Source organism: Fundulus heteroclitus, chromosome 1 (genome assembly GCF_011125445.2).
Source record: "Fundulus heteroclitus isolate FHET01 chromosome 1, MU-UCD_Fhet_4.1, whole genome shotgun sequence".
NCBI lineage: Eukaryota > Metazoa > Chordata > Actinopteri > Cyprinodontiformes > Fundulidae > Fundulus > Fundulus heteroclitus.
The window spans coordinates 8755620-8783374 of record NC_046361.1 but is presented as its reverse complement, the minus strand read 5'-3'; the positions used below and the strand labels follow the sequence as shown (position 1 = coordinate 8783374).

The window sequence follows — 27755 nt, the reverse complement described above, 5'->3', positions numbered from 1 at the left end:
TGTCTGAGACACATGGCATCCACAGCTTTATTGTACTCCCCCCCCACGATTAGATCCGAGGATGCGTTCAGTCATTAAATGTAATGATCCTTCAGCAGAAAACTGAATGGGCTTTAAATGGATGCGTTAAATGTAAAAGTTGAAAATAAAATCATTTCGTAATGTGCTGTAATGGACGGGAAATACGTTCTGAGCCCTTTAACTGTCAACTGAGCTCACATAACAAACAATAACAAAGCTTAGATAAAAGGCATCATATTAATTTGATGAATACTTTTTTAATTGACCCGAATGAGAACAAGCAGCTCTCAGGAATCTCTATTGCTTTTTGTAAAAACTTAACTTGTCTTTTAAAAGAAAACTACATTTGACTCCAAACTTTTTGTTTCTTGCATGTATATGCAGAGCATGGCTGCCTTGCAGGTCGTGTGCAGGGCTGTAAACATGTTTTCTCTGCTTTCTTCTTAACCTCCTCCTAACCCTGCAGCCCCCTGCAGTGAGTCTGCCTATATTTGTCCTAGAAATCGCCTACTGCATCAAAGCATTTCAAAAGTTTCCCAGCTTGGCACATCCCCTGGAAAAGGCTGCTTTTTTACTCTAAAAGGAAAAATGAGGCACGTGGTCTCCATTGCTGCAAATTGGGCCAAACTGCAGTTTAACATTTATATTTTTCCGTTATCGATACATATCTAAACTTAGTGTCAGATATTAACTTACAATTGGTGGGGAAATAAAAATCCTTTCTTGAACTGAGGAGTGAGGAGTCTAAACGAATGAACTGGCGGCAAACATTGCTGTTAACGTCAGCCAAGGTTTCCTTTCACTCGTTTGTCGAGCTTTCTCTGAGGAGGAGGTCATGTTCTGGATTTACCATCGTCTCACATGATTATTGTGGTGTATTTTAATGCCGTCAACTTCATAGATCATATTAAACAGCAGCCAGCAGTCAAAGGGACTCGATTCTGAGACGTGGGCTTGAAGCCCACCTAAATAGTGCAAAGAAGACTGGATACGAACTTGAGGGTTGGCTCTTAAGACTTGACCTGGACCCGAGGTGTCCAAGCTTGAGATTTGCAATTTGGGACTTGACTGAGACTCGAGATTTGTGGCTTGAGATTTTGATCTGGATTTGGTGTGGGACTTAGACTCAGGGTTTCATGTTTGTCTTTAGAAACTTTGCACTCGACTTGGACTTATATGGAAATATGACTTCTGAGCATCTGTGACAATTCGGTCTTGATTAAACAGAAAAGCTCTTATTCTGGGGCAAATAATAGTAATAGACATTTTTAAATTCCATTTTTTTGTTGCTTATTTGATGGACGCAAGGATTAAAAACCTATAATAGAGGATTTTAAGAGGCAATTTAATTATTATTGTCACTCAATCCTCAGCAGCTGAGAGGTGAGATGTTTAAACAAGACCGGGTAAAATTAAAAAATTAAAAACCGCAGGCGAGCAGAGATCTGAGGTCTTCTACTATCGGTTAGGTCATCAAAATCTTTAGTGGTTTTCTTTGTATAAATGTCTGGTCAAAACTAAATGTTCCCGTTCATTCCGAGGTTTTAGCGTCCTAAAATGTCTCAAAGACTTGACGTTGGTTTTTGTTCCAGATCATGCTGATGAGCACCCCCATCCTCAGGGAGGAGAACGTCCTGAACTCCAGCAACATAGCCATGTTCCGTGGCCACCCGTGCTTCAGAGAGCCCTGCCAGAACGGCGGCCGCTGCACGCCTCAGCTGGACGTCTACGAGTGCTCCTGCCCTCCTGGTTTCTCAGGGGACAACTGTCAGACCAGTGAGTCGCTGCCTCATGTCCTTCCTTTCTATGCTTCAGCTGCTGTCCTCTGTTTTAAAGAGCAGCTTGATTAGAGCCAGTGGCGGACGGTAATATCTGGGTTTAGATCACCTAACCGTCGGTCTTTGTAATAATGACACACATACTTTCATCACCGCACGCAGGATTATCTGGTTTACCTGTGAAAAGATATTTTTACAGTTCATCAGTACACGAAAATGTATTTAACCCTTACAGGTTGCTTCTGTTTTCAATTTGCTGACAAACATTTTCAGATCATCAAGCACATTTTAATGTTCAGACAACGATAACCTGTGTAAAAGTCCAGTTTTAGAAAGATAATTTCATTTATTAAGGGGGAAATGTTAATGCTTTGTGTGAAAATACAATTGGCCTTGTCTTTGTGACATCCTAAAATAACCGTGAATGTCCACATTTCTTTGGTTTAGCTTTATTAGTTACACCCAGCACAGATTACTGTCAGACCGGCAGAATCATAAAATGATTTAAATGGTACCTGACTGACAGCATGAAGTAGGCAGAAAAAAAATTGTTAAAAGCAAGACATTGTGCCTAGAGAAATTCAAGAAGAGATGAGAAACAAAGTGGCTGATATCTATCAGTCCGGAAAGGTTACAAAGGCATTTCTACGCCTTTTGGTCTCTAGTGAACCACTGTGAGAACTGCTATCCACATATGGGACACTGGGATTATGGCAAGAGAGCAACGACTCCTCCAGAACTTTACACAAACATCCAGAACACCATCTAAAGGCTACATTATGGAACAATAAAAGAAGGACGGGAGAGGTCCAAGGTAAAGGACTCAGCAAAACAATCTCAAAGCTCTGTCTCGCGTTTGTCAAAAAATATTCCACAAACACTTTTAGGACTGATGTGACAAATCCCAGTTAATCCTGTAGGAGACTAACCGGCCATCGGTTTGGTACCAGGGCTCTGCCTGGCTTCCAGAAAGGTTACCTCTGAATGGCAAAAGCAAATAAAAGCTTAAAGGTTCTGGAGGAGCTTTTTGAAAGTCTGCACTTAAATCAAGCTAAAATGTTTTGGCGCAACGTTTAACAGGGCGATCATGCTCCAAAGCTTCCAATGAGGCTAAAAATGAAACAATACAGGGAATAAGCCTGAGTCAAAATCCTCACAGATGTATAAGACTCTTTGGCTGTTGTGGCAAACGCTTGATGGCAGTCAAGGACCAACCAGCTGTAAGATGTAAGAGGCAATAAGTTTTTCACATATGGTCTAGGTTGGTTCGGCTAGCTTTTTTCCCTTAATAAATAAACTCATCATTGGAAAACTGCATTTTTGCTGTTCACTCAGAATATCTTTGTTTTATGTTAAAATTTGTTTGGTGATCTGAACAAACAGCAGAAGTCTGTAAGGAGACATTAACGTTTTTACACCGCTATAAGATAAATATTTAACCAGCAAAGCTTGGTGGAGCTTAGAATTACCTCCAGGGAGGCTAAAACCCCCACCTCCATGGCCCCATCCGTCGGACCTCTGTGCTCCTTCTCTATAAGGTAATATCAGTATTATACATGACGTCTCTTTTATGTCAGCGCTGTTATGCGTTGGTATCAAAGTAATAGATCTGCCATGAAAATGATTCAAAGCGTCAGCTGAATATTCATGAAACCAAGGGGGTTGCTCGTCCCTTTCATCATCCCCATGTACGCCTGCGAGTCCTACGCCCGCTCCGTCCCACCCGCTCACTCAGCTCAGTTCTTCTGCCATTAACCTTGCACGTGTGGTCGGCCGTCCCTTTCACGTTAATTAAAAGGCAGCCCCCCACCCCCACCCCACCCCGCTCCCCTCCATCGCCTGCAGCTTTGCCCTTTATCGATTGGGTGTGATGTCATCCTCTGGATGTTTCTCTTTGCAGCCATCCACGAAAAGTCCGCCGGAGAGACCGAGGCCATCGCCTTCGACGGACGCACGTTCATCGAGTATCACAACGCCGTCACAAGGAGGTAAGGAAGAGGATGAGTGGAGCGCAGTCATCTTTTCAGCTTCATCTCCAGAGTAACAGCCATTAGCCAAATAACCCCTCTTGTCTATCTATCTCCTCCCGTGGAAAGCGTGATGGGATCATCAGCGGCAGGGCTTGAGGGAAAACTAAGAGCCTCGCTAATAGCTCACTCTCTCTGTCTCTGGCAATCCTGCTTCGCTTTTGACAGGATTTCACTAATTAGCGAGACACTTAGCAATCACAGCCTGGCCCCGAGCGCGCTCGGTTCACTCTGTGGTCCGCTCCCACCGATGCTGGACAACAACAACGCGCGACTTCCTCTCTGCCGATTTAAAAACGCACGAATGACAGACTTTTTTTTTTTTTTTTATCCAAAGGGAGTTTTGAAGATTTGTGAGGTGCATTTTTTTTTTTGTCTTTTAACCTGAAGGAGAGAAAAGAGATGCTGTGAGAGGGAGTTTTGAGACAAAACAAAAGACAACCTGAAGAATAGCTCTCCCCATAGGGCTTCAGATGATACCGTTTTTTTTTTTTTTTCTCTCCTTCTAATTTCCCATCCATCTGCGAGGCTGACAAGCGTGTGCCTCCAGGTTTGCATAAACAAAAAAAAAAAAGAAACGTTGACGTGATGAACCTGAAGAGGCATCAGGCATATGGCTGTGTTTCTCGCAGCTCTTTCGCACAAACAGTGCGAGGTGTGAAAACCGGGCCACAGCCTGCAGAACGTCACTCGCTCCCAACTCGCACCCACTTCAGAACAACTGGCGGGGGGGGGGGGAGTTCTGTCAGTCACGTTTTGTGTCTTACTGTGCATCTTTTCCTGTGTTGTGTCGGCGCTCCTTTTGTCCTGTCCCTCAGTCTGACGTCCGCTGCCTGTCTGTGTCTCATATAAATGTCCCTCACTGTCTTCTCCTTTTCACTCAAGCCAACTGACCAATGAGATCCCAGAGTAAGTAGATACAGAAGCTGGCTGTTCCCCCCCCCCCACCCCCCAAGTTTCAAATCAAGCCCAACTAACCCGCAACAGTAAAGCTCATCTTTTTTTTTTTCAACAGTTAACCCAAGCCAAAAGATTAAAGTACATTCAGCTTTCATAGAGAAATCATACAGTCAGATTTTACATTCAGGCTCCATTCCCATAATTCAATTTGACGCATTTCATTATTTTTTTGAATACATTTGCAGTCCATTTTTATTTTTTTTTTTCCAGTAAAAAGGGAAGCATGAATGTTTGCATGATAAGCTTTGTGCTCAAGCGGAGAAAATGAATTGCCGTACCGAGATTGTGCAATAATTTATGCATGGTTGTAACTCGTTCATAAACAAAATGAATTGCCGTGCACTTTACGCTGGATAGCGTTAGGTGGCAAATGAACGAGAGCCCCTTGAAAAGCTGCACGAGACAGATAGACGGTGCCTTGCAAAAGTCTTCGTACCGGCTGAACTTTCTCACGTGGTGGCGCGTTGCCGCCGCGAACCTCAGCGCGTTTTAGTGGCATTTGATGAAAAAGACCAACACAAGGTGGCACATAATTGTGAAGTGGAAGGAAAAGGCTTTTAAAACCAAATAAAGGTGTACTAGGGGTTTGTATTCTGCCCCCCCTCCCTCCTTCCCTGTGTCATTACTTTGTAGAAGAACGTTTTGCAGCAGGCGCGGGATCAAGCATTTTTGACATTTTACCCACGCAGAGACTGAAAGCTTTACACGTTCTTCTTCTTCTTCGCAGCGGAGCTTGAACTGACTTAGGATGGATGGGGAGCTTCTGTGAACAGCAACTTTCAAGCCTTGCCTTAGATCCTCAGCCAGATGTAGGTCTAGACTTTGACTGGGCCATTCTAACTCATGAATACCTTTTGATTCAAACCCTTCCGTTGCAGCTCTGGCTGTAAGTTTAGGATCATTGTCTTCCTTAAAGGTGAATCTCCTTGAGGAAGGTGAGTTTTTTTTGTTTTTTTTCCAGGATTTTCCTGTATCAATCTCCATGTGTCATGTTTTAGCAAGTCTATCCCAGCCAAAGAAAAACATCCCCAAAGCATGATGCTGCCACCGCTGTGTTTTCACCATGGGGATGGCAGCGTTATCCCTCCATCCCCACACGAAATGCTTCGTACGTAGGCCGACTAGTTTGGTTTTGATCTCATCTAACCGCTGCACCTCCACATAGTTCCTGTGCCTCCTTCGTAACCTGACTCCGCATATCCATCTGGAAACCTTCCGTTGAAGTAATTTTGGGAAGGGGCGAAAATACTGGTTAGCTGATTGGCCTATGTTGGTGATAGACGGGCCAAATAAACCAATCAGATCAACGAAGCATATGACGTACTAACAGTGACGACGAAAACCAGTCGGGAGAAGAGCAAAAACATCTTTTCCTCTGAGAAAAGCCTCCAGAGCAGTGTTTTGCTCTTCTTTCAGCGAAAAAATACTCTGTAATTCCGATAAAACTTGCTCGATAGCCGCGCTAACGCTAGTTTCATCGGCTGAAGCCGCCATGTTCTTTAGACTGAACTGACGCGCTTCTCGTTGCGTCACACCTCAACCCGCCTCAAAGCCAACGCTGATTGGACGTTCGTTTGGTGAACGGCTCCAAATTTTTTTTAACGGAGAGTAGCCAGACTGATCTGCGAGTGAAACCTTGAAAGCTCGCGAGATTAAGATGGTCTCACGAGGCTACCTCATTCGGGGCCTGTGGCAAACTTCAACTTCCTTCTCGTCGCTCCTCCATGAAAGGTCAGCTTTGTGAGGCGCTTGACTAACACTTGTCCTGTCGACAATTTCTCCCACCTGAGTCATGGATCTCTGCAGCTCCTCCAGCGTTGTTAGCGTTGGGCCTCTTGGCTTCCCAGATTCTCGGCTCTCCGTGGCAAGTTCAGATGGTATGAGCGAATCAGTTCTGCCGGAGACGCCGCAAAGCTTCTCCACAACTTTCTTCCTGACCCGGCTGCCGTGTTCGTTGGTCCGCATGATGCTGTTCGTTCTTTGATGTTTTCCAACAAACCTATGGAGCCTCCGCAGTACAGCTGCATTTATACTGAGATTAAACGACACCCAAGGGAACTGTATCTGCTAGCCAGGAGACTGCCGAAGGCACCTGGCTGCACCGGGGGGTTTATTGATAGCCTTTTTCCTTCCGTGTCACAAACCATGTGTGTTAATGTGTAAGTCTGTCACACAAAACAACAAAAAGGCACAATGAAACGAGTGGGGTTAAGTCTGAAAAGGAGACAAGAAAGTTAGTGGGTATGGATGCCTTTGCAAGAGAACGCGCTGAACACCCCTCAACGCTTCCCTGTCGAGTTCACGCTCCGAGGGGGAAAAAACCAGGCGGCGACGCAGAAGCCTGCTCAAATTAAGGAGACTGAAAATACAATCCTTACCAGAGTTTTTGTTGCATCACTTGTTTTTTTTTTTTTGCCCGGATCCCGAACTGTAATTTTGAATAATTACAGAGCCGGCAGTTCTGAAACGGCTGTGACATGTTAATCACAGCTTTATCTCCCCTTTGTAGATTAGACCTCCAATTGAGAGCTCTCCACAGTGGGTAGCCATGGGCATCAATCTCACTTAGCAGGAGGGACAGTAGTCCTTGGAGCCAGACTGTCAAAAGTTTAATAGATGTCACAGTCACTAAGAGCCACCGCGATGGGCGTGGATCAAGGCAAACCACAGCCTTGTTGCAGCACCAATCAATTGGCCATGATTTGATTTTACAAAGATAATGAATACTTTTTTCAGAGCCCATTAAGTAGGGGAGTAAAAAGGCCAAAGTGTCAGACTCTAACCTTGAGGTGGCCGTTTCTGCTCCGTCTTACGGCGGGCTCAAGTCGATCCGCCCGAGCGCCGTTGCTTTAGTGACAAATCGTAACTGGCCGCGACTCTCATCTGATACCGTGCTTGACCCCATTTTTTGACAATCGCCCAATTTTTTTCCCCGGCCCTTGCTTTCATCTCCTGACAGAAGGTAATTGCGGCGGCACTGTGGCGTGCAGCGCCATAAATATAAAAGGAGCTGCTCAATAATTGGAGGCTGACTTAAAGCGAGATGTGTACCGGTGTGGACACTGATGGTGAATGTACTTTATCTTAATGCTCATCTTTGAAGACAAGAAGAAAAAGAAAAAAAAAAAACAAAGCTTGATCCCAGGATGATTTTCACTCCATCCATCCTGATCTGTGTTTTTTTTTTTTTTTTTTTAAAACCTTTCTTCCATGGTTGTGGTCTTATCGGGGTTAAGATGCACACTTCCTGTGATCCCACAGTTGTTATCGACTCTTGATGTGGTCGATGGTACAGCGGAGCAGATAAGCTGTGCTTTTTGCAACTCCAGGTCTCTAAGGGAGACCTCTGTGAGTCGTCGAGAGGGCTCACAGTATTCTCCCTTCCTTCCCTCCTTCCTTCCCTCCCTCCCTCTCCCTTTTTCCTTGTCCATGTTTGCGCTTTCTTCTGCATGCCGTTGACTTTCTCCCCCCTGCTCCCTTAAGTCCCGAGTCTCTGGAGAACCCATCTGACCAGAGGTGAGTCTCTCTCAAAAGCTTTTGAACTTTCACCCACTTTGCTTGCGTCCCACTTTTGTTTTCGCTGCTCATCACCTCGACTTTTCTCCAGACAACCCCTCCTTGACCTGTGACAGGCCCAAATCCCTCCTCCGTAAGGACAGGATTCCTTTTTAGAAGTCGCAAAACACAAATGTCCATACGCACATACTTTTACGTACCTTCATCGTGGGCATGAATGTCATAAGTAGCTTTAGGCTTTAATTGATATATTGGATCCATCACAGTCATTATTACAACAATTAACTTCTATAAGTGTTACAAATAACACTTTTAGGTACACAAGTCTGCATTTATTCATAGTTTTCTCTAATCCTCACTGGCTTGAAATCATACATACAGGCTCAGATATATTCATACGCGCCCTTTCACAACTGATCCACTGTCGTTTAGCAAAGAGCAGAAAAAAACTATTTTTATTAAACTCTATTTGTGGACATCAACAAGCTTCTGGCGTGGTCCTCCCTCATCTTTGTGAAAAAGCAGCAGTTTCTCTGGCAGCGAAACAGACCCTCAGCATGATGCAGCCACCCCCTGCTTAACAGTTGAGACGGTCACCTTAACTCCAGATATGATCGTTACGTTACATTAAAATATATATAGTCATGGTGACCGAACAGCTCCACGGGGCGCTTGGCTGGAGAAATCTGGGCAGCTCCAGATTTCTGCCGACCTTGAACATAACGCCCACTTACATTTCGGTCCTGGAAACGGGCCCCGATCTCGACACAACGGGAATTTCGTGGACGACGCTTAACAGCCGCGTCCGGTTCAAGGGGGGAAAAAACAACAACCGGTTTAGATGGTAGGAGAATAGTGGTCAGATATCCAGACGGATGTGTGCCAGTAGATTCTTGATGGCTGTAGAACGTCTGTGGTTTCTCTGTAGCACCCACAGTGTGTTTAAACCCGAGGTCCCGGTGTTTGTTGTGGAAACTCACCGCAGTTAGACTTTGCATAATTCCTCCAGCCGGGGAAAACTACGGGTCAGATGCTGGTGAAGATTCTCAGTCATCCAGGTCATGGTCATTCCAAAAAAAAAAGGTAAAAAACAAAGCAACTGGACTTGTTTTCCCTAGTTGAAGACAATTAAAGACTTTTTGAATTGAGAAAGCTTCCTGGAGAGGAAGCGAAACGTCTTCAACTACGGAAAACATGTCCAGTTGCTTTGTTTTTTACCTTTTTTTTGGAACGGGTCAGATGCATCCCTAAAAGATGAAAATGACTGTTCATGCCTGGTGTAGGTGTCTGAAAACTTCTGAGCGGCACTGTAACTGTAACAGAGCCCTACCTGCCCCCCCTCTCCAGTCACTTTTTTATTCTAAGCACTACTGCCACCTAGTGGTGGGACGGAGCTCCACACCCCCCCAACGTGCCCTCTAAGGACTTGTAAAGAATAGATAATGTCCTTCCATTCCAGAAAGTAACGCCATCACTCCAGAAATCTATGAAGTGCGCAGGGGTGTATATGAGATTCAGAGCGCCGTGTGCCAGCCTTGTTTTATTCATGATATGTTCTGCACTTTTAATAACCTTGACCTTATCACTGACAAGCTGCTTCTGCGAGATTTATTGGGCCTTGTAAACTCTTTGAGGGTTTGCCAGGAGTAGGGTTCACCGAGGCTTCGTTTTTTTTTTTTTTGTTGTTGTGTGCTTACGTTTTTTTTTTCTCTCCCCCTTGAGGAAAAAAAAGTGATGCTCTTAAATCATACTTTCATACTTATCATACTTGTTTACCTCAGCAGCTTTTGGTAAATATGGGAGGCGGGGGGGTGTTCTAAGCAAAGTGTGTTTTCGATTAGAAGATCAAACTTAATCCTGGATCTTTTCTGCTGAGGTGAACTGGTCTGTGAAAGCTTTTGATTTTGCTCACTTCTAGTAAAGCCTCACATCCTGGGTTAGGACAAATGCGATGCTCCCTCCTTCCCTTGTCTTGTTTGTTGTTCTGTATGCTTCCTCGTTCTTTCTGGTGATTACTTTGTCGTGTCATGTATCTTGTGTAATGTTTGTGGCCTTCTGTTTTTTTCTGTTTTTTCTTTCTATTATTACATCACCGGTTCCTTTGCTAAACGTCCTCACCCTGTCTTTGTCTTTTCTGTGTAGACACCATCTGAAAATAGTGGAGTCAGTTCCAGGAGAGCAGACAGTTGCAATGCCACTGCCTGTTTACATTAGGATTGTGTGTATGTTTGGCTGCCTTTCTCTCTGGGAGCCTCTGTAAGTGTATCTGTATGCAGGGACGGCGCCCGAGCGCACATACTCATACACCAGGCGCGTCGGTTTCCTCTCACAAAGCTGTGACAGCGGCACACAAGCCTCTTTAAGGATAGATGGAAGCCCGCTTGTCTCTGCATCCAAATCACCCCCCCGATGCCGCAGCAGTGAAGAGGCGGGAGATCTAACAGCTGCCTAAACAATACGCACAGCCAGTGAGCCGCAGTTTGGGCTCAGTAATGTGCTAAAGCTAACAGCGAAACAGCCCCCTGCTACTCGGAAGCTCGCTCTGCATCCTGATGTTTCTTAAAAGTGACCCAAGCGCTGGGTCGATGCGATGGTTGTTTTTTTTTTTTCTTTGTGCAGCAAAAATATTCAAATAGAGTGTAAGACAACTGTAAGATGCTGCTTAATTTACTGCAGACGCTGACTCATTTATTGGTACCGCCGGTAATGATGTGTACAAATCCTGCAAATACATCTTTTATCGCGGTAGCATAATCTCACGCAGATTTCGTTTTAAAATCCCACCTTTAATTGGAGAGCATTTATTCAGTGGGGAGGGGGAAAAAAACATAAAGTGATGTTTATAAAATCACCCATGCCATGATTATTAGTATCTATGGTAATCTCTTTCAAATAAATCTAACTGAACTGTTTTTCTTCATTGTTTTTTTTTTTTTTTTACTTTTTTATGTTCAAGTTTATCCAAATTTCCAGAAACCCTATATTAGTTTCTGTTTCCTTTGGGTTTAAATATTTTTATTTTCCATATTTATCTGAGCATCACAAAGGGACAGCAAAAAAAAAAATATTAGAGAACTGCAACGAGGAGGAGCATCTCTGGGCTGTCAAGTCACCATAACAACCATTAGAAACTATCCACATAGCAATGAGTTGTTGGGAAGTTATGCCAGGAAAAAAACAAAAAACTTTCTAACCTATCATCAGAAACATAAACAAGTATTCTTACTACTACTATTACTTTAACGGGAAATGTATGACTCTGGTCCAACAGATAATGATTGAAGGATTTCAACTAAAACTCACACTTGGTTTGAAGATAAAGAATGATGGATAATCACATCAGAGGGCATGATGTCTTTTTATTATAATGTGTAAAAATTATGGATGGATGGATGGATGGATGGATGGATGGATGAATGGATGGATGGGAGATTGGTCGGTAGGACAGTTATTTACTGGCCCTCATTATAAGTTTTAATATCAGACAATTAACGTGTGAAATCCCGAGGTAATTAACCACCATAAGCCAGTCTGTAATGAAAAGCTAACATTTACAGATTCCCAGGAATCTTCAAGCCATTAAAGCCCATCAGGGTAGGGCTCCTAATGGAAGAAATGCATAGGAACACATATTGTGAGAGCGCCTGGGAAAACCTGACTAGGCGAGGGGCCTCTTATGCCGCACCAATGAAGTTTGGATCAAAAAAAGTGTACAAAAGCTGTGGAAATGTAATTTAAGCATTTTAAAAATTAGCATCTATTTGGGGGCAAAGGAAGAGCTCAGTCAGCTGTTTTTTGGTCCGTGGTTCCATACTCTGATATTCTTGGGAATTACATCCCAATTACTAGTTGTACTAAAATCAAAGGTTGTATTTTTCTAAAATTATCTGAGATTATGCTACTCTGATTACAGATGGATTTATTACCAGGCATCTTTACCTGCTAGCACGTGTGGCCAACGCAACTACAAATGTTAACTTTACGAGGCAGAGATTAGGTCTCCGTGTGCGAGATGAGCAGTGTACTAAAAGCGTTTGTGTGTTTCTGTTCCAGTGAAAAGGCTCTGCTGGTGAACAAATTCGAGCTGAGCATCCGGACCGAGGCCACCCAGGGCCTGCTGCTCTGGAGCGGGAAGGGCGTGGAGCGTTCCGACTACATCGCGCTGGCCATCGTGAACGGCCACGTCCAGATGACCTACGACCTGGGCTCTAAGCCCGTCGTGCTGCGCTCCTCCGTGCGCGTCGACACCAACCGCTGGATACGCATCAAAGCCAGCAGGTGAGCAAAAGGGAAATGACAGGTAGCTGGGGCTCAGCGGCAAAAGCTTTACATTCTGTGCTTCCAGTTAGCGGAGGATTAGGCTTAATCCATATTGTCTTTGTGTCGCTGCACACCGTGCGATACCTCACATAAATCCCCTTCTTAACTCTGAGTTGATGGCTCTGATTAGTTTCAGATTAGGGTTATTTTCATGCCCCGTCACGCACACGCGTTGGCAACAAATAGCCACGGTGCGGAAGACGCGGCTTGGACACGGTAATAAAGGCTCAAATGGGGGAACGTCGCTGTTAAAGCCCGACGTGTCTGACACTTTCTGGCAAATGTAGGCAGCAGACGCAGATTAGTATCGGTAATAGAATTTCAGAATAGTGTACAAATGCGAAAGTGTTCATGTGATATATGATTGACAAAGTAGTGCATGATTGGGAAGTGGAAGTAAAATTATTCATTGTTTTTTGCTCTCTTGTTTTATAAACAGCCTGTAACCTGTTAGTGTACATTTATAATCAGCGCCTTTGAGACACAACTTTGTGGAACCGGCTGCATCTTATTTTGGGGGGTATGTCTTGACCTGCTTTGGACATGCGGACGACTGAAATAGTTTCCCTCTTTTTTTTGACGACATAGATTTAGTTCTGGACTTTGATATAAACGGCTCCATTACAGTGTGTTCAGTGACCTCTGGCCCAGTCCCCAGACTCTGACGACCTCTAACAGGTTGTCTTCCAGGATTGGCCTTTATTTAGCTCCATCCATCCTCCCATCAGTTCTGACCAGCCTCCCTGTCCTTACTGGAGGAAACCACCCCCACATGCTGATGGTGCCTCCACCATGTTTCACTGTGAACATGCGGTGTCCAGAGCACAATGTGCAGTGTTAGCTTTTATTGTCCCCCATGGAGTGTTTTATGTTCAGTTAGGGCTGGACGGTAATTTGATAACAATATGTATTGATGGATATTGATGATAGAAAAAAGGGTTATTTAAAAGTTCAATAGAATAACAGTTTTCCTTCCTTTTTCTTTCTAGTCTATAATGTGTATATATATATATACACACATTATAGGCTAGAATGCAATATATAATGTATATATAATGTAAGTTTACCATATTACAGTCATTACTTCCTCCTAACCGATCACAAACTCAAACCCAGGCAGTCATCAAGCTCCGCTTCTTCAAAGAGTACAAAGAGCACACTTTCTTTTTTAAAACTTGCAGTTCTGGTAAAAAGTTTGTTGAATAAAGGGCTGAGTTTGAGTTCTGTGTGTTCGGTATCTAAAAATAGGTTGCTAAGCAACAGCATAAAATGGCCAGGGTTGCACTTAAAACCATTTTTTTTTTTTTTATTTGTTGATAATTATCGATATCAATCAATATGATTTCTATTGTATCGAAATGCTTTTTTTTCTATGTCGTCCAGCCCTACGTTCAGTTTTGGTCTAATCCGACCAGAAAACCTTGGTATGCATGTCTTCATGGTTTAAGTCAACCTTTAAGTTGGACTTCTTGACGGATTTCTTTCACCATGTCTTTCTTTTTGCTGTATGTAAACTGAGGTAAAATTACTCTCTAATACTAATAAGGCAACTTTGTTGCTCTGGATTTCATTTAGGGATATCAGGGTAAAACGGTCTTGAAGGCAAAATCACACCATCTTTTTTACAAATATGCACTGCCATGTGTTGTGACATAACATCCAAAAGGATCATTTGAAGTTTCTAGTAGTGCAACGCTGGTTGTTAGGGAGCTGTAAATGTGGATGTAAGCTAAACGTTTCTGCTGTAAAACGCAGCACAATGCACTGAAACAGAATCAGGCGAAGAAATAAGGACAAATTTCATGAAAAAACATGGATTTTTCCATAAGTTTCTAGTTCCAGTTTATGACACAAGGTGTGGTCAATGCAAATAATATTACTTTCTGTATCAGCTGACACTGTCTTGGGGATGTTGTCCCTTTAAAACCACAATATTTAGGTTTCAGCAAAACTGATATAGTTTTTTTTCTATAGTACAATTGTGTAGTTTGTCTAGACAAATAAACATGCATAATCCATGCAGTAAACACAATTATAGAGGCCCATACAGATGAGAACAAAAGACGGATAATCTTCCTCGAAGTGGGGAAAAAAATGCAAAACCATCGATACTTTTTTTTTTTTTGTCACACACTGATGTCACGTTAATTGATTTCTTCATTAGAAACAAATTAACAGCCTGAGCATTGAAAAAGAGCCATTTAACACCTTCTGCATGTTCTCCGCTCTATCACCGGCGAACATTTGTTTGCCGCATCGCCTCAAACGGACCCCTCGGCGGATAATTAGATTGGTTTTTGTCATTTAAGGCGAGAACAATCGATCCTCAAAAGGCCGCTCGCATCCATTTTAAAACGGGGATTTAGCCAGATTTCATCCCAGTTTTTTTTTTGTTTTTTTTTGTCACAGTGAGGATGCTGAAAGATGGCATCATTTGGATGGAGATAATGTTGGGAGGAAAAATTATCCAGCATGCAGCTCGCATAGTTGCACAGCGTTCTGTGTTTGTGCCTCACTTTTAATGACTCTCTCTCTCGGCTGGAGACCTTCCTTCAGTTAGTTTTAATTTGCACTGTCTTCAAATTTCTTAAGTGTGTGCTGCAAGGAGCCCGCTAAATGAGTGAAGCTCTTCCAGCATCTGTTAGCTGCTAGGCTCATTTAGAACGCTGCTTGGTAAATGCACTTGTGCGAGTGTTCAGCTTACTGGAAGCAAAGTAATTTGATGGTGATAGATTTCGCATTAAAGGAAACTCTTTGGTTCCCACGCAGTCTGGGAAAAGTCTGGGATTTTAGATCAGAGTTTTCCTCGTCCCAAGAAGTTTGAGAAAGCAAAATGTTTTCATTTCCAGACTTTAATCCCTACCCAAATGTCTAAAGGTTGTTCTTCTTTTTGTCGTTCGTTCCTTCCTTCGTTCCTTCCTTCCTTCGTTCCTTCCTTCCTTCGTTCCTTCCTTCCTTCGTTCGTTCCTTCCTTCCTTCCTTCCTTCCTTCCTTCCTTCCTTCCTTCCTTCCTTCCTCACATACTTACTCCTGTCCTTCGTCTTTTTGTTGTGGTTTCCTTCCTTTCTTCATACTGTCCTTTCTCTCTCTCTCTCTCACTGCCTGCTTTCCTTTCTGCCTCACATCCTTCCATCTTTCTTGTGCCCTTACTATGTTTCCTTCCTTCCTTCCTTCCTTCCTTCCTTCCTTCCTTCCTTCCTTCCTTCCTTCCTTCCTTCCTTCCTCACATACTTACTTCTGTCCTTCTTTTTGTTGTGGTTTCCTTCCTTTCTTCATACTGTCCTTTCTCTCTCTCTCTCTCCCTATCTGCTTTCCTTTCTGCCTCACATCCTTCCATCTTTCTTGTGCCCTTACTATGTTTCCTTCCTTCCTTCCTTCCTTCCTTCCTTCCTTCCTTCCTTCCTTCCTTCCTTCCTTCCTTCCTTCCTTCCTCACATACTTACTCCTGTCCTTCCTCTTTTTGTTATGGTTTCCTTCCTTTCTTCATACTGTCCTTTTTCTCTCTCTCCCTATCTGCTTTCCTTCCTGCCTCACATCCTTCCATCTTTCTTGTGCCCTTACTATGTTTCCTTCCTTCCTTCCTACATTCCGTCTTTTCCGTCTTTTCCAACTCATTTCTTCCTTCCATCACGTCCTCCCTGTCTTTTTTCCTTCCTTATAGTGATTTATTTAGCTAATTTTTTAATATATATTTGAAAAAGAACCTGTAGGACTGAGACCTTCAGGAAGTTTAACCTTGAAAAGTCTGTATTTTTACCTGCGTTTGCAACCATTGGCTGGGCGGTGCATTGATCTGGCTACGTCCTTCTCCTCCTCAGGGCGCTTCGAGACGGCTCTCTACAGGTGGGCAACGAGGCAGCGGTGACAGGGTCGTCTCCCTTACGAGCCACGCAGCTGGACACGGATGGGGCCCTCTGGTTAGGTAGGTCCCCACCGGTGCCTTTCAACGTTCAGACCCGAAAATATGCAACTGCGGGTTACCTGCTTCGTTCTAACTAGTGAGTAATAAACTCACTGTGGAGGATACGCAGAGAAAAATGATTGCAGTGTTTGCAAAAAAGGAAAAAAAAGAGAAAAGTTTTACGCAGGTGCTGTGATCAGAAATGAAAAGCTTTCCGGCTAACTCTCGAGCTCCTTGCTCTTCTGAATTTAAAATGGCCATGCTCAGCCTGTTATCTACCTGGAGTTCAATTCGGTCTGAACTCGGATCGGAGAGAGGGTTTTCTAAAAGAGCTCACGCGGGCCGATTGGATGGAGCGCTCTGGGAAAATAACGGCGTAAAAAGGCAGGGGGGCGAAATATAGTCAGAGTCTTCCTGAACTGCACAATGAGCGGCAGCAGAGAAAGGAGGCGGCTTTGAGAGGAGAAGCGGCCGGAGCGACATTTTAAGGGACTCGCCTCATGCTGAGGTGCACTCAGGTAGACGTTCGCATCCCCGCGCAGGGAGGCAGCGCGGTGGAACAGGTGCTGATTGAGCCCCGCAGCACGAATATATAATCCGCACGCCGCCCTCCTGTCGCGAGCCCTTCTTCGTTTTAAATCCCCCTTTTTCACTGTTCATCATTAATTCATCTGTAACTTGCATGAAATTAGCCCTGTCGACTCCCGATTCGCAGGCTCCCAATCCGATTAATGGGGGCAGGGACCGGGGATGTAAAGAGCTTGAAAGGGATATGAACTCACAATCCAACACAAAACAAGGAAGGGAAGGAGATAGTATGAGAAGGTGAGATTTAAAAAAAAAAAAAAAGGAAAAGGAGAAGAAGAAAAAAAACGAGGCGCAGCGGCAGCCAGGTAAAACATTAAAAGACAGGCTTAGCCTCTGAAGGAATGCTGAATAAAGATGTTTCATGCTGATTTAGCCGGAAAGGCACTAATGGCAACTTTGAATTTTCTGGCGCAGAAAAGTTGCTCGCTCAGCAATTGGGAAATACACTCTCCAGACACTCTAGGGCTTGGTTATTCTTTCTTTCTCTTTTAACAAGGTTGAAATTAGCTGCAATAGAAGAAAAGGGACAAAAGTAATCAAGTAATAAGAAAAGTCAATAGTTGGTTTGACGCTAAGCTTAGCGTCATTAACAGCTCACAGGAAGCAGGTTAATAACGTACAATCAGGGACACATAGGGGTAAAGCTTTGTTCACACAGGCGTTGTTTAGCGGTGACCTCCAGGAGGCGCCGGATCACCTTGCAGTTGAGTGTGAAGTGGTAAAATCGGAGGCTATTGTTCTCTGATAGCAAAGGGTGGCTTGCTACCTTCACATTAAGAGAGACAGTTCATCAAGTTGAAGATGTTCAAGAATCTCAAGATCTCTTTCGTGAGCGGAGTGTTAAATGGACGGATGAACAGGAGCTGGAGCAGGGGTTGGATTTGACATGAATGTTATACTAATCGTCTGGGGTTAAGCTGAAGAGTGAAGCTCTCCATTTACTTTTTGATTTATGCGCTGAGCCTCACCTTTCATCACCAGCGATGGTTAGCGACTAAAAGAGTAAAATCAGAAATATGAGGGAAATAGCTTCCTTGGCATATGGGCTGGACTCATCCTTTGTGATTTGTTAAGAAGCTTCGGAATAGCCACTGCTACTCTGCATTGACAGGAGGCTCTTGACGTGGTTTGGGTATCTAGTTAGGATGTTATCTGGAGGCTTTTCTAACAAAGCCTTTCAGACACATTCCACCTAGAGGAGGTTTGAGGATAGGCATAAGACTCCCTGATGAAATAAAGTCCCACGAACGTCTTAGGGTCCACTAAAATGATCTGGAAGGGAAAAAAATGATCTTTGGATCTCTGGCATTTCCCTCTGGATTAAGGGAGTTCTGGGATGCTCACCTCTATAACTCATTAGGAGGGCCGGCTCGGTCCTAGGATGACCCAGTGCAGGTGGTGGGAGACAAAGGACTGTAGGAACAATAACATCACTGAGGGACAATGTCTCCCAGCCCATGCATGGAGATGCTGCAGAGCTGATCTCTTTCAGTGACACACTGCTGCATCCCAGATGCTCAAAGGAGCGTTTCCAAAGGTTGTTCCTCCCAGCTGCCGTTAGACATCATAATCCCTGCTGCTCATAACAGACCCAAAAACTGTATACATCATGCTGATGGTTGGACCGGTTATGATCCGAACATGAATTGTTTACAGTGTCTCAGATGCTAAGGTACTCTGGCACACGCCTTAGCTATTTCAAGATGCTGCTGTCCTATCACGCATATTGCATATTATCCCATATTGTTCTGTAAATAGGCTGGTGGGTTTTTTTCCACGGTTTTTCCACAGTTTAAACTTGAATAATTCGTCTATTTTACCCCGAGTGTGCCATATTATCAGTATTGGTGCAATATTTTATTTTTACTTAGATTTTTGGCGTGTCTGATAAAGCTCATCCTCTGTTGCTTTAGAACTGACTTTAGATTAAACTCGCTTGTGAGGAACTGTTTTGCCACTATCATACCCACATTTACCCATTGTGGAACATTAGAGAAATTTCTTATCTTATCTTATCTTATCTTATCTTATCTTATAATGCAAAAACAAATAGCATTTGTGTCATGTTGCTCACACTCAGAAACTTGTCTTTTCAAAAATGTGTGAACTAACATTTTCAAGTTTAGATAATATATATATTTTAAGCTTAGATAATGGGCTCTTTTACCCATCAACCGCTTAAAAATAATGAGTAGGGTTAGTTATCTATTGTTTTGCCCTGTCAACGCTTTCCATTTTTTATTGTGTCAGACTTAAACAAAAAAAAAAACAAAAAAAAAAACAGTGTTTCTCCTTTGTTGTAGCTTAGTTTTATGTAGCAGGCATCCAGACTCTCTTCTTTTCTTTGATTTGAAAAATAAGCTGTCAACCTGTCATGTCCGTCAGCCGGCGTCTACGTGTGAAACATCAAAGGCTGACAAAACCAAGCGGTTGCTCCGGCTGTTTTGTAGCGCAACATTTCGGGGGGAATTTTCAGGTTTAATTTGTTCACAAATCCGAACCCACATCCAGCCTCATGTTGAAAGGGACGCTCCATCGCTTTTACACGAGATCGGTTTACTAATGATACGGTGATGAAATAGAGATGTCTTCAGAAGCTCTGAATAAAGAAGGAAATAACCTCTGGGCTTAGACTTTCTTTTAGCTTTAATCTTTTTTGTTCCAAGTAAAAGCCATAAAATAAGAATGGGTCACAGTGAAATTAGTGTTTATATTGTCATGTCCATTTTCCCTAATGTGCACAGGGTCAGAATAATACATACAGGCTTAAATATAAACAGCTCACTTGTATTGTGACAAATGTCCCTTAGCAACAGAAAGCGCACATTATTGTATTCATCAACAAACTTCTGTTAATTTGACTTTGTAAAGTGCCTTGAGATGACATGTATCGTGAATTATAAATTTATATAAATAAGTTCTGTTCAGTTTTATATAAACCTAACTGAATTCATTCTGGTTGGATTGGGGTAGGAGCACTCGTATCAGAAATGATAGAGCTCATTACAATGGGTTAGTTTGCTCATGTAGATGTTCAGCATAATCTGCAATGTTTTAAAAGGTTTAGGTTGGGGTCCTTTCAGAACCTCTATCTGTTTGGGATCATTCTCCTGTTGGAAGACCAAGTTTCAATCATCTGACCTGAGCTGCAACCGAGGAGATGAAGGAAGGATCCAGGAACCTCCAGGAACCTCCAGGGCTTCATCATAGGATATTCTGGAGGATGCTGGAGCACCAGTGCTCCAGCCTAAGTGTAATGTTTAATGGAACGTTTACCTGGTCACAGCAGGTAAACGTTACACTTCTGAGATGGTCCAAGTCTCACCCCAATCTGAAAATGTGGTTGAAAGCTGGGCAGCTGCCAGGAAAACTAACCAATTTAAACGAATCCCACCAACCCTGAAAAAAAGAGTGCTCCATTATCCAGCCCAGATCACGTTAGAGGTTTGTTGATGACTACAGCAAGCGTATGGTTTCTCTGCAACCTTCTGAAAGACATGGTATATCTGAAAACCCAGAAAGGAAACTTGCGTCTGGTTGATTTTGTTCTCTAATGTAACAATGTTTCTTGACTATGAATGTTCTGCAGTTGGAAAGCCTGTATACTTGCTCCTAAACGGTGACACATGTTTCAGAAAAATACACCGTAGGACTGAGCGGCGGTGTTTAGTTTGTGGGTTGCAACCCTGAAACACATAGACTGGTGGAGGCGGTGTGGTGCTGTGGGGGCAGCAACTCCCCGAATAGAAAAACACGACTCGTCGTCATCAGGGGGGTAATCTCGCTGCAAAGTTATCAAGAAGAGATGCCGCAGCCATCCGAGCTCTCCTCAGAGATGTCAACACTCGCCCCTGGGGAGAGGTTCTTCAGAGACTACATCCAGGGTTTCAGAGCAGAGATGGCGGAATGGACCTCCTGCAGTCCTGACCTCTGCTCCATTGAACTACCGAGGCATCAGCTTGGGATTGCTGCTTATCCCACAGTGACCAACTCAACCGGGCTGGCTGGTGTTTTTAGTCGTGTGTGGCTCTCCCACGCACTACTGAGGCCGCTGTTTGTTGGAGGGATAAATTGTTAAATTGCCAACGTGATTCTTCAAACTTCAATCATGCGATCTAATAAACCACACAGAACAACAGTCAGTAGTCGAATAGGCTGCGTGACATTGGCAGAGATGTCAGAGTGGCTGCTTTTTAAATGTGTAAAAACAGGCTTTCCGACAAGATGATCAGCTCGACATAAATTTTCTTTTCGCTAGGGCTAAAAGTCTGTATGTGACAATTTATGTGTCATTTCAATCCTGTGTGGAGCAGAGCTTAAAGAAATAAAATTAAAATTAAAATTAACACGTATTATTGTTGTCTGAAAAAGAGCCATGTGAATCGTATAAAAATATATATTAATATTTTGGGGTGTAACAATACACCGATCCACATTAATATATCGATCAAGTCATTAACGATCCAATTACATCAATGCAAAATGAAAATATCGATCATGTACGCCTTTATTTTGAAATTCAGGCATGAGATAGAACTTAGAGTCTTTGCCATACTGTGCAGTTTTTTTTTTTTTGTTCTAACCAAGTGCGCAAGGTCAAATGTATGCACTTTTGTGAGTGGTGTTGTGATACAGCTTGTTCAGAAGTTAAAATGAGATAACATAAAGATAAGTTCAGTCATGTCAAGGACAGAAAAAGTGAGATGTGAGTGAGACTGAATTCTACATACATTCATCCATCCATTCATGTTTTTTTATAGATAGTTTTTGTGACACTTGTTTGATGTGAAATTCATGTACTTCTGATTTTCATGTTTTGAAACGATTTCATCAGTAAAAGCATGAATAATTACTGTGAATAATGCATTTGTTCATTGAATACTAGCCTATAAAAATTAACATTTGTAATAAACACAGTTGGTACACAAGTATACAAGTACATAAAGTTAAGGTCTTGGGGAAAAAAAATACCAGTTTTAAAAAAGTCTGGAAAAAGTCTGGAATTTAAATTTGGAAAAAGAGTAAGCACCCTGCTATAGTAAACAGGTGATCTATCATTATTATTATTAACATTATTATTAGAAAAAGAAGAATGTTGTTTTTGATTTAAATGCCTGGTACCTACCTGTAAGAGCTTAGAAATAAAATGCTCAAATCATTTGTCTTTCGTGACTTGATAACAGTGTAAATAATAGTGTTAGATGGACAGATAACATTGGATCACATTGATTGCATTGTATGGAAATCCTAATTGACTTTGTTATATCAGCAAATATCATATCGTCATCCAAACAAACCGATATCACGTCGTATTGTGACCAAGCTGGTGATTCACATCCCTTATTAACATGATGTATGAAGGTTGTGATGAATGTATGTGAAGGCGTCATCGTCACCGTCTTTGCTGCAGCTTTGTGTTAACCTCCACCTGTCCCCTCCCCAGGTGGTCTGGAGGAGCTGGCCGTGGCCCGTCGGTTGCCCAAGGCCTACAGCACCGGCTTCGTCGGCTGCATCAAGGACGTGGTGGTGGACGGCATGGAGGTCCACCTGGTGGAGGACGCCTTAAACAGCCCTAAAATATTACACTGTTCCGCTGCCAAATAGCCAGGAAGAAAGAAAGCACTGCGCGAACGGAGAAAAAAAAAAACAAAAAACAAAACAAGAAACCCTCCCACCTGCTCCCTCCATAACGCCCATGTCTCCTGCTGTAATTATTTTCTATTTTTGTATACTTTTCATTGCTTTTTATATGGGGAAATAATATGTTTTACATTTTTGTTTGAATTTTTTTTTTTTTTTTTTTGCCATTTTCTTCCTGCATCAACACTTCCACTCCACAGTTTATAGTCTTTCAGTTTTATTTTCCTCTTAAAAAAAAAAAATAAAAAATCAGGCGTATTTGTGGGAAAAGCTATTTTCTTTCTATTGATTTCGTTGTCCCCTTAACAAAAACATCACCTTTTCTTTTTATTTGTCGCTCATTACTTGAACCCCTGTGGACCTCGGTTCTAATCTCTGGTTATTGCCTTGTCTTGGTGCCATATCAGCCAACCACACCCCCCCCCCCCCCCCCAAGCATGGCCCGTACATACATGTAGGGACGTACATTCCCCGTTCGGGGGCCGGGGCACCGCGTGTGCTGCGTCCAGCAGCCGTAGACTTCACCCCCCCCCCCCCCGTACCTCGGTGTTATTCAGTCCGCTATATTTTCCTAATGAAATATCAAATAAGCTGCTACAGTGAGTAAGTGCACTGTCAAGCCACTCGATCAACTCCCATCTCACAGCTTCAGAGAAAGATAGTTAAAAACACTCTCCAGTCGACCCCCATCAGAGCCTTTAGTTTTGAAATATGACTAACACCGCAGCGCCGACGTGACGGAGAGAGCTGTGCGCCCCACAATGGCTCCCATATCATTAATCATGAATCATAGATAACCATAAATGTTATAAATATAGACTATATATAAATAATACCTAAGACTGTGAATATGTAAGATGGGTTCTCTTCTGAGACTTGTGCTTTTTCATGTACTGTTGTGCGTTCTGTTCTACAATCAGCAGATGAACTAATGTTGACCACTATAAATGCATGCACTTCTGCAGTGTTGGTTCGAATCTGGGCTTTTGTTTGTTTATTTACATCCTGTTTAGGAGGGGGGAAAAAAGAGGATAATCTAATTTGAGAAAAATGTTTTTTATTATTATTATTATTACTATTATTATTCATTGATGTGATTGCAGAAAGTACAGGATTGGGAACTATGCTTTAAGTTTTAAGCATTTTTGGTTTTGGTCTTTGGTGTTCTGTTTTTTTTTTTTTTTCTTTTTTTTTTTTTCCTTGGGAGCAGTTAGTTTTGCAGGAAATCGTACGAGTTGTTACCGTATCTGACCTTAAGGAGGCGCTGAAAGCAAAGGCTGAAGAAAAAAAAGAGAGCCGCAGACAGACAAAGAGAAGGAAGCAAGAGGAGCGCTTATCATGCGGAGAGCCACAACTCCTGGGAATGTCCTGCAAAACAATAATCAGCTGTCATCACTAAAGACACACACACAGACACACACACACACACACAACAGCAACAACGACAAAAATCCCCTTAACTCTGCCGGGGACTTAATTCCTTTCTCTTTTTTTTTATTCCAAGAACATTCCTGGAGGAACACATTTAGCTTGGGCTGTTTGAATGAGAATGAGAGGGTGGAGGGCCGAAGGAGATGCTGGCACGTTCTCAAGCCATAGCAGCCGCAAAAAAAAAAAAAAAAAAACTGACAAGAAGATCCACAATCCTGTAGAACTTTTCAAGTTAACATAGCAAAGCGTGGACTGTTGCAACGTGGAGCCGAGCGCAATAAACTGAGCTGACTGACTTAAAGACACTTGTTTTGATATGAGAACCTTGGCAATATTCTAAGACAAAAAAATCATGCCTGTTCGTGAAAGAGTATCAAATGGTCTTGTACTGTTTTTTTTTTTTCTTTTTCCTTTCTTCTCACTTATGTTTCCCTCCTTTAAATCATCAGGCGACCTGTTTTTGTACAGCCCCCCCCCGCGGTTTTAAAGTGTAAATTTAGCTTAAGTGTGATCTGTGGAGGTTTCTGTTTTTAGTAATATACACTGGAGCGATGTCTGACTTTGTCTGTTCTCCCATCAAATGACATACTTCTTCTGTATAAGGGACAGGTGTCACCCTAAAGCTATAACTGTGTTGTTTGTATCCGAGCTCTGGGAAAGCCCTTTCTGGTGTCCCAATGTTCAGTTTATTTTAACAAGCTGTTCTTTGAATTTGACCCAAATGGGTTGGAATTGGATGGACTGGAGGAAGGGGGGAAAAAAAGAGAGAGAGAGATAGAGCGAGACCGAGGCAGTGGCAGCAACCCCGTGTGGCTTTGGTGGAAACTGAATTGCCTTAAAAACCTGCCACCTTAGCTCTGAGCAGGTCATAAAGACATCACCCATGTTCCTTTTTCCTTACTCTAGCCAGTGTATTAGCCTCATCCCAATAATGTAAGTGAGTAATACATGATGATAACAATATTAGTAATAATCCCCAAACATAAAAAGATCCCAGAGGGTTTCAGCAAATGTTTCTTTTTTTTTTTGTTTTTTAAATCTATTTACTGTTTTTGGATCTGTTTTCTGTTCCTTATTTATGTCTCCATGTTGATTATCCTCCATGTCTGACGTCTGTAAACTACTGTCTGACTGTGCAGACCTCGTCAACGGGCAGTGCACCGAGTAAGAGCGGCATGACCTGAACATTACTAACTTTATGACCTTTGTCTTGTGTTCCTACCACCATGAAATAAAAACGTCAACCAGATCAACTTTTTTCTTTATACTCGTTTTATATTTTTATCTTGCTTGACCTCCTGTTTTACAAGTTGACATACATTTAGCAAATATACATCCATCCATCCATTTTCTGACCCGCTTAATCCCTCATGGGGTCTCGGGGGTTGCTGGTGCCTATGTCCAGCGTTCACTGGGTGGGAGGCGGGGTACACCCTGGACAGGTCGCCAGTCTGTCCCAGGGCAACACAGAGAGACAAACAGGACAAACAACCATTCACGCACACACTCACACCTAAGAAGAATTTAGAGAGACCAATTAACCTAACAGTCATGTTTTTGGACTGTGAGAGTCGGAGTACCAGGAGAGAACCCACGTATGCACAGGGAGAACATGCAGAAAGGCCCAGGGTTGGATTTGAACCTAGAACCTTCTTGCTGCAAGGCAACAGTGCTACCACTGTGCAGCACCTAGCAAATATACAGTATATATATATATATATATATATATATATATATATATATAGTTGATGTTCAGTTAAAAATGTCTGTGAACACTGGAGACAGCTGGTCAGCACAGTGCTTCGTGTGCTATATATATATATATATATATATATATATATATATATATATATATATATATATATATATATATATATCAAAGGGTGTCAAAGGGTGCTCCCATCCAGGTTGGATGGGAGTACCCTTTGACAGGACTAATATTAATCATGCCCTCTAGCAGGGAAACCACCCCAAACACACAGGTAGAGCTAGAGTGCGGAACCCAAAAGGATTCTGGTCCAATAAACCAGGAACAAACAGCCGAGTTACCTCAGCATGCTTCCCCTCTCGTCCTGCTAATGATCCAATCATTTGATCCAGGGCTGTAGCAGAAGCACATCTGAAGGTTCATGGACGTCCGCCCTCAAGGAATGGAGGACGGGGTTTCACACCCCTGATTTAGACTAAAGCGTAGTGATACACTTGAACGGTCTAGTCAAAGTCCAAACCTAAATTAAATGAAGAATCAGTGGCAAGACTTGAAATTGATGTTTATAGATGCTCTCCATCCAGTGTGACCGAGCTTTAGCTATTCTGCTAAGAAGAATAGGCAAACATTTTAGCCACTAAGTGTTCAAAGCTGGTAGAAACACGACCTAAAAGACTTCCATCTGTAACAGCAAACAGGCTTAAATTGAAGGCAACCCGGACTTTTGTTCAGTTCTTTCTGAAAACGCCTATCCAGGAGCCTTTGTCAATTCCGGTGGCTCGCACTTGAGCAGGAGGCCCGTCCTCCTAGACACAGTCTGTTGAGATAACCCAGATAACTTAGAATTTGCACAGGCATCTTCCAGCTGCAATTGTAGCAAAAGGTGGTTCTAGGCTATAATGACTCAGGGGGGCTGATGCAAGAGCACTTTTCAGATTTTTATGTATAAAGATTGAAAAAAATCATGCAATCGTTCCCTTTTGTGTCACAATTACTGTTTAGGTTGGTCTATCACACAACATCTTAGCAAAGAACATAAAAGTTTTTGTTTGTAACAAGTTCAAGGGGTTTGAATACTGTTGCAAGCCACTGGAGTCAATTTAAGCAATAGTTTTGACTCTATGTCAAATCATCTATCTAATCAGCTGCTCTGATTTCTCAGAAAACCTGAAAAAATGCTCTGCAGAGAATTGTTTTGAATATTTTTACTAAACCTTCAGTTTTAATGAGTTATTTTAATGCTAATGTCAGAGAAGGGCACTGCTCTGTTGGTTGTGTTAATTAGATCTTGATGAAACGGTTTACATGAAACAGATCTGCCCATTGAGAGCTCATATGAAAACCACGGCTTCCATGAAGCCGTTTGGGTAAACGCATATCCAGGAAATAAATCAGGAGGATACACAACAGTGGTGTAGGAGAGATGGGGGGGCTTCACAGATTTTAGCTGAAATTAGTGTTTTCCTGTGTTTTTACATTAATATATAACTATTTTTTTTACCAGTTAATTCCCTTGGGTTTGTGTATTTAGCACTTTCCTTATAATGTTTTTTTATACTGTATTTGTGTTCTGATGCCACGGTTCTGAAGAAGAAGAAGAAGAGGCAAACAAAACGACCCGTTTCTGTGAGGACAGAATTGCTGATGGACTACACTGCCCTGTTTCTAACATAATGGCAAAAATAAACTTCACTGTTATATTACCTCAACCTAGCTGTCCAGCAGAAAGCCTGCAACCTCTGTATCAGTTCTGAGTCCACGCTCCCTCAGAATTATCTCCATTCTACATGGTAATAATAGCTACGGCGATATAGACTCGTTAATTTACCGGTTCTTACTTTTTCTTTTCTTGGTTACTTTCTCTT

The 27755-nt window shown here is 42.6% G+C and overlaps 1 protein-coding gene across 1 annotated transcript in view; it reads left to right on the top strand.

Annotated features, from left to right (window-relative positions):
* agrn (agrin) overlaps positions 1–25431 on the top strand; it is a gene marked incomplete in the record, with an annotated part of 352884 nt that extends 327453 nt beyond the window's left edge. Inside the window, 7 exon segments of the mRNA XM_036129007.1 lie at positions 1614–1797; positions 3700–3787; positions 4712–4735; positions 8270–8302; positions 12356–12580; positions 16441–16544; positions 22555–25431. Of these exon segments, the coding sequence (XP_035984900.1) occupies positions 1614–1797; positions 3700–3787; positions 4712–4735; positions 8270–8302; positions 12356–12580; positions 16441–16544; positions 22555–22715 (819 nt within the window).
* Positions 25432–27755: the final 2324 nt, after the last annotated feature.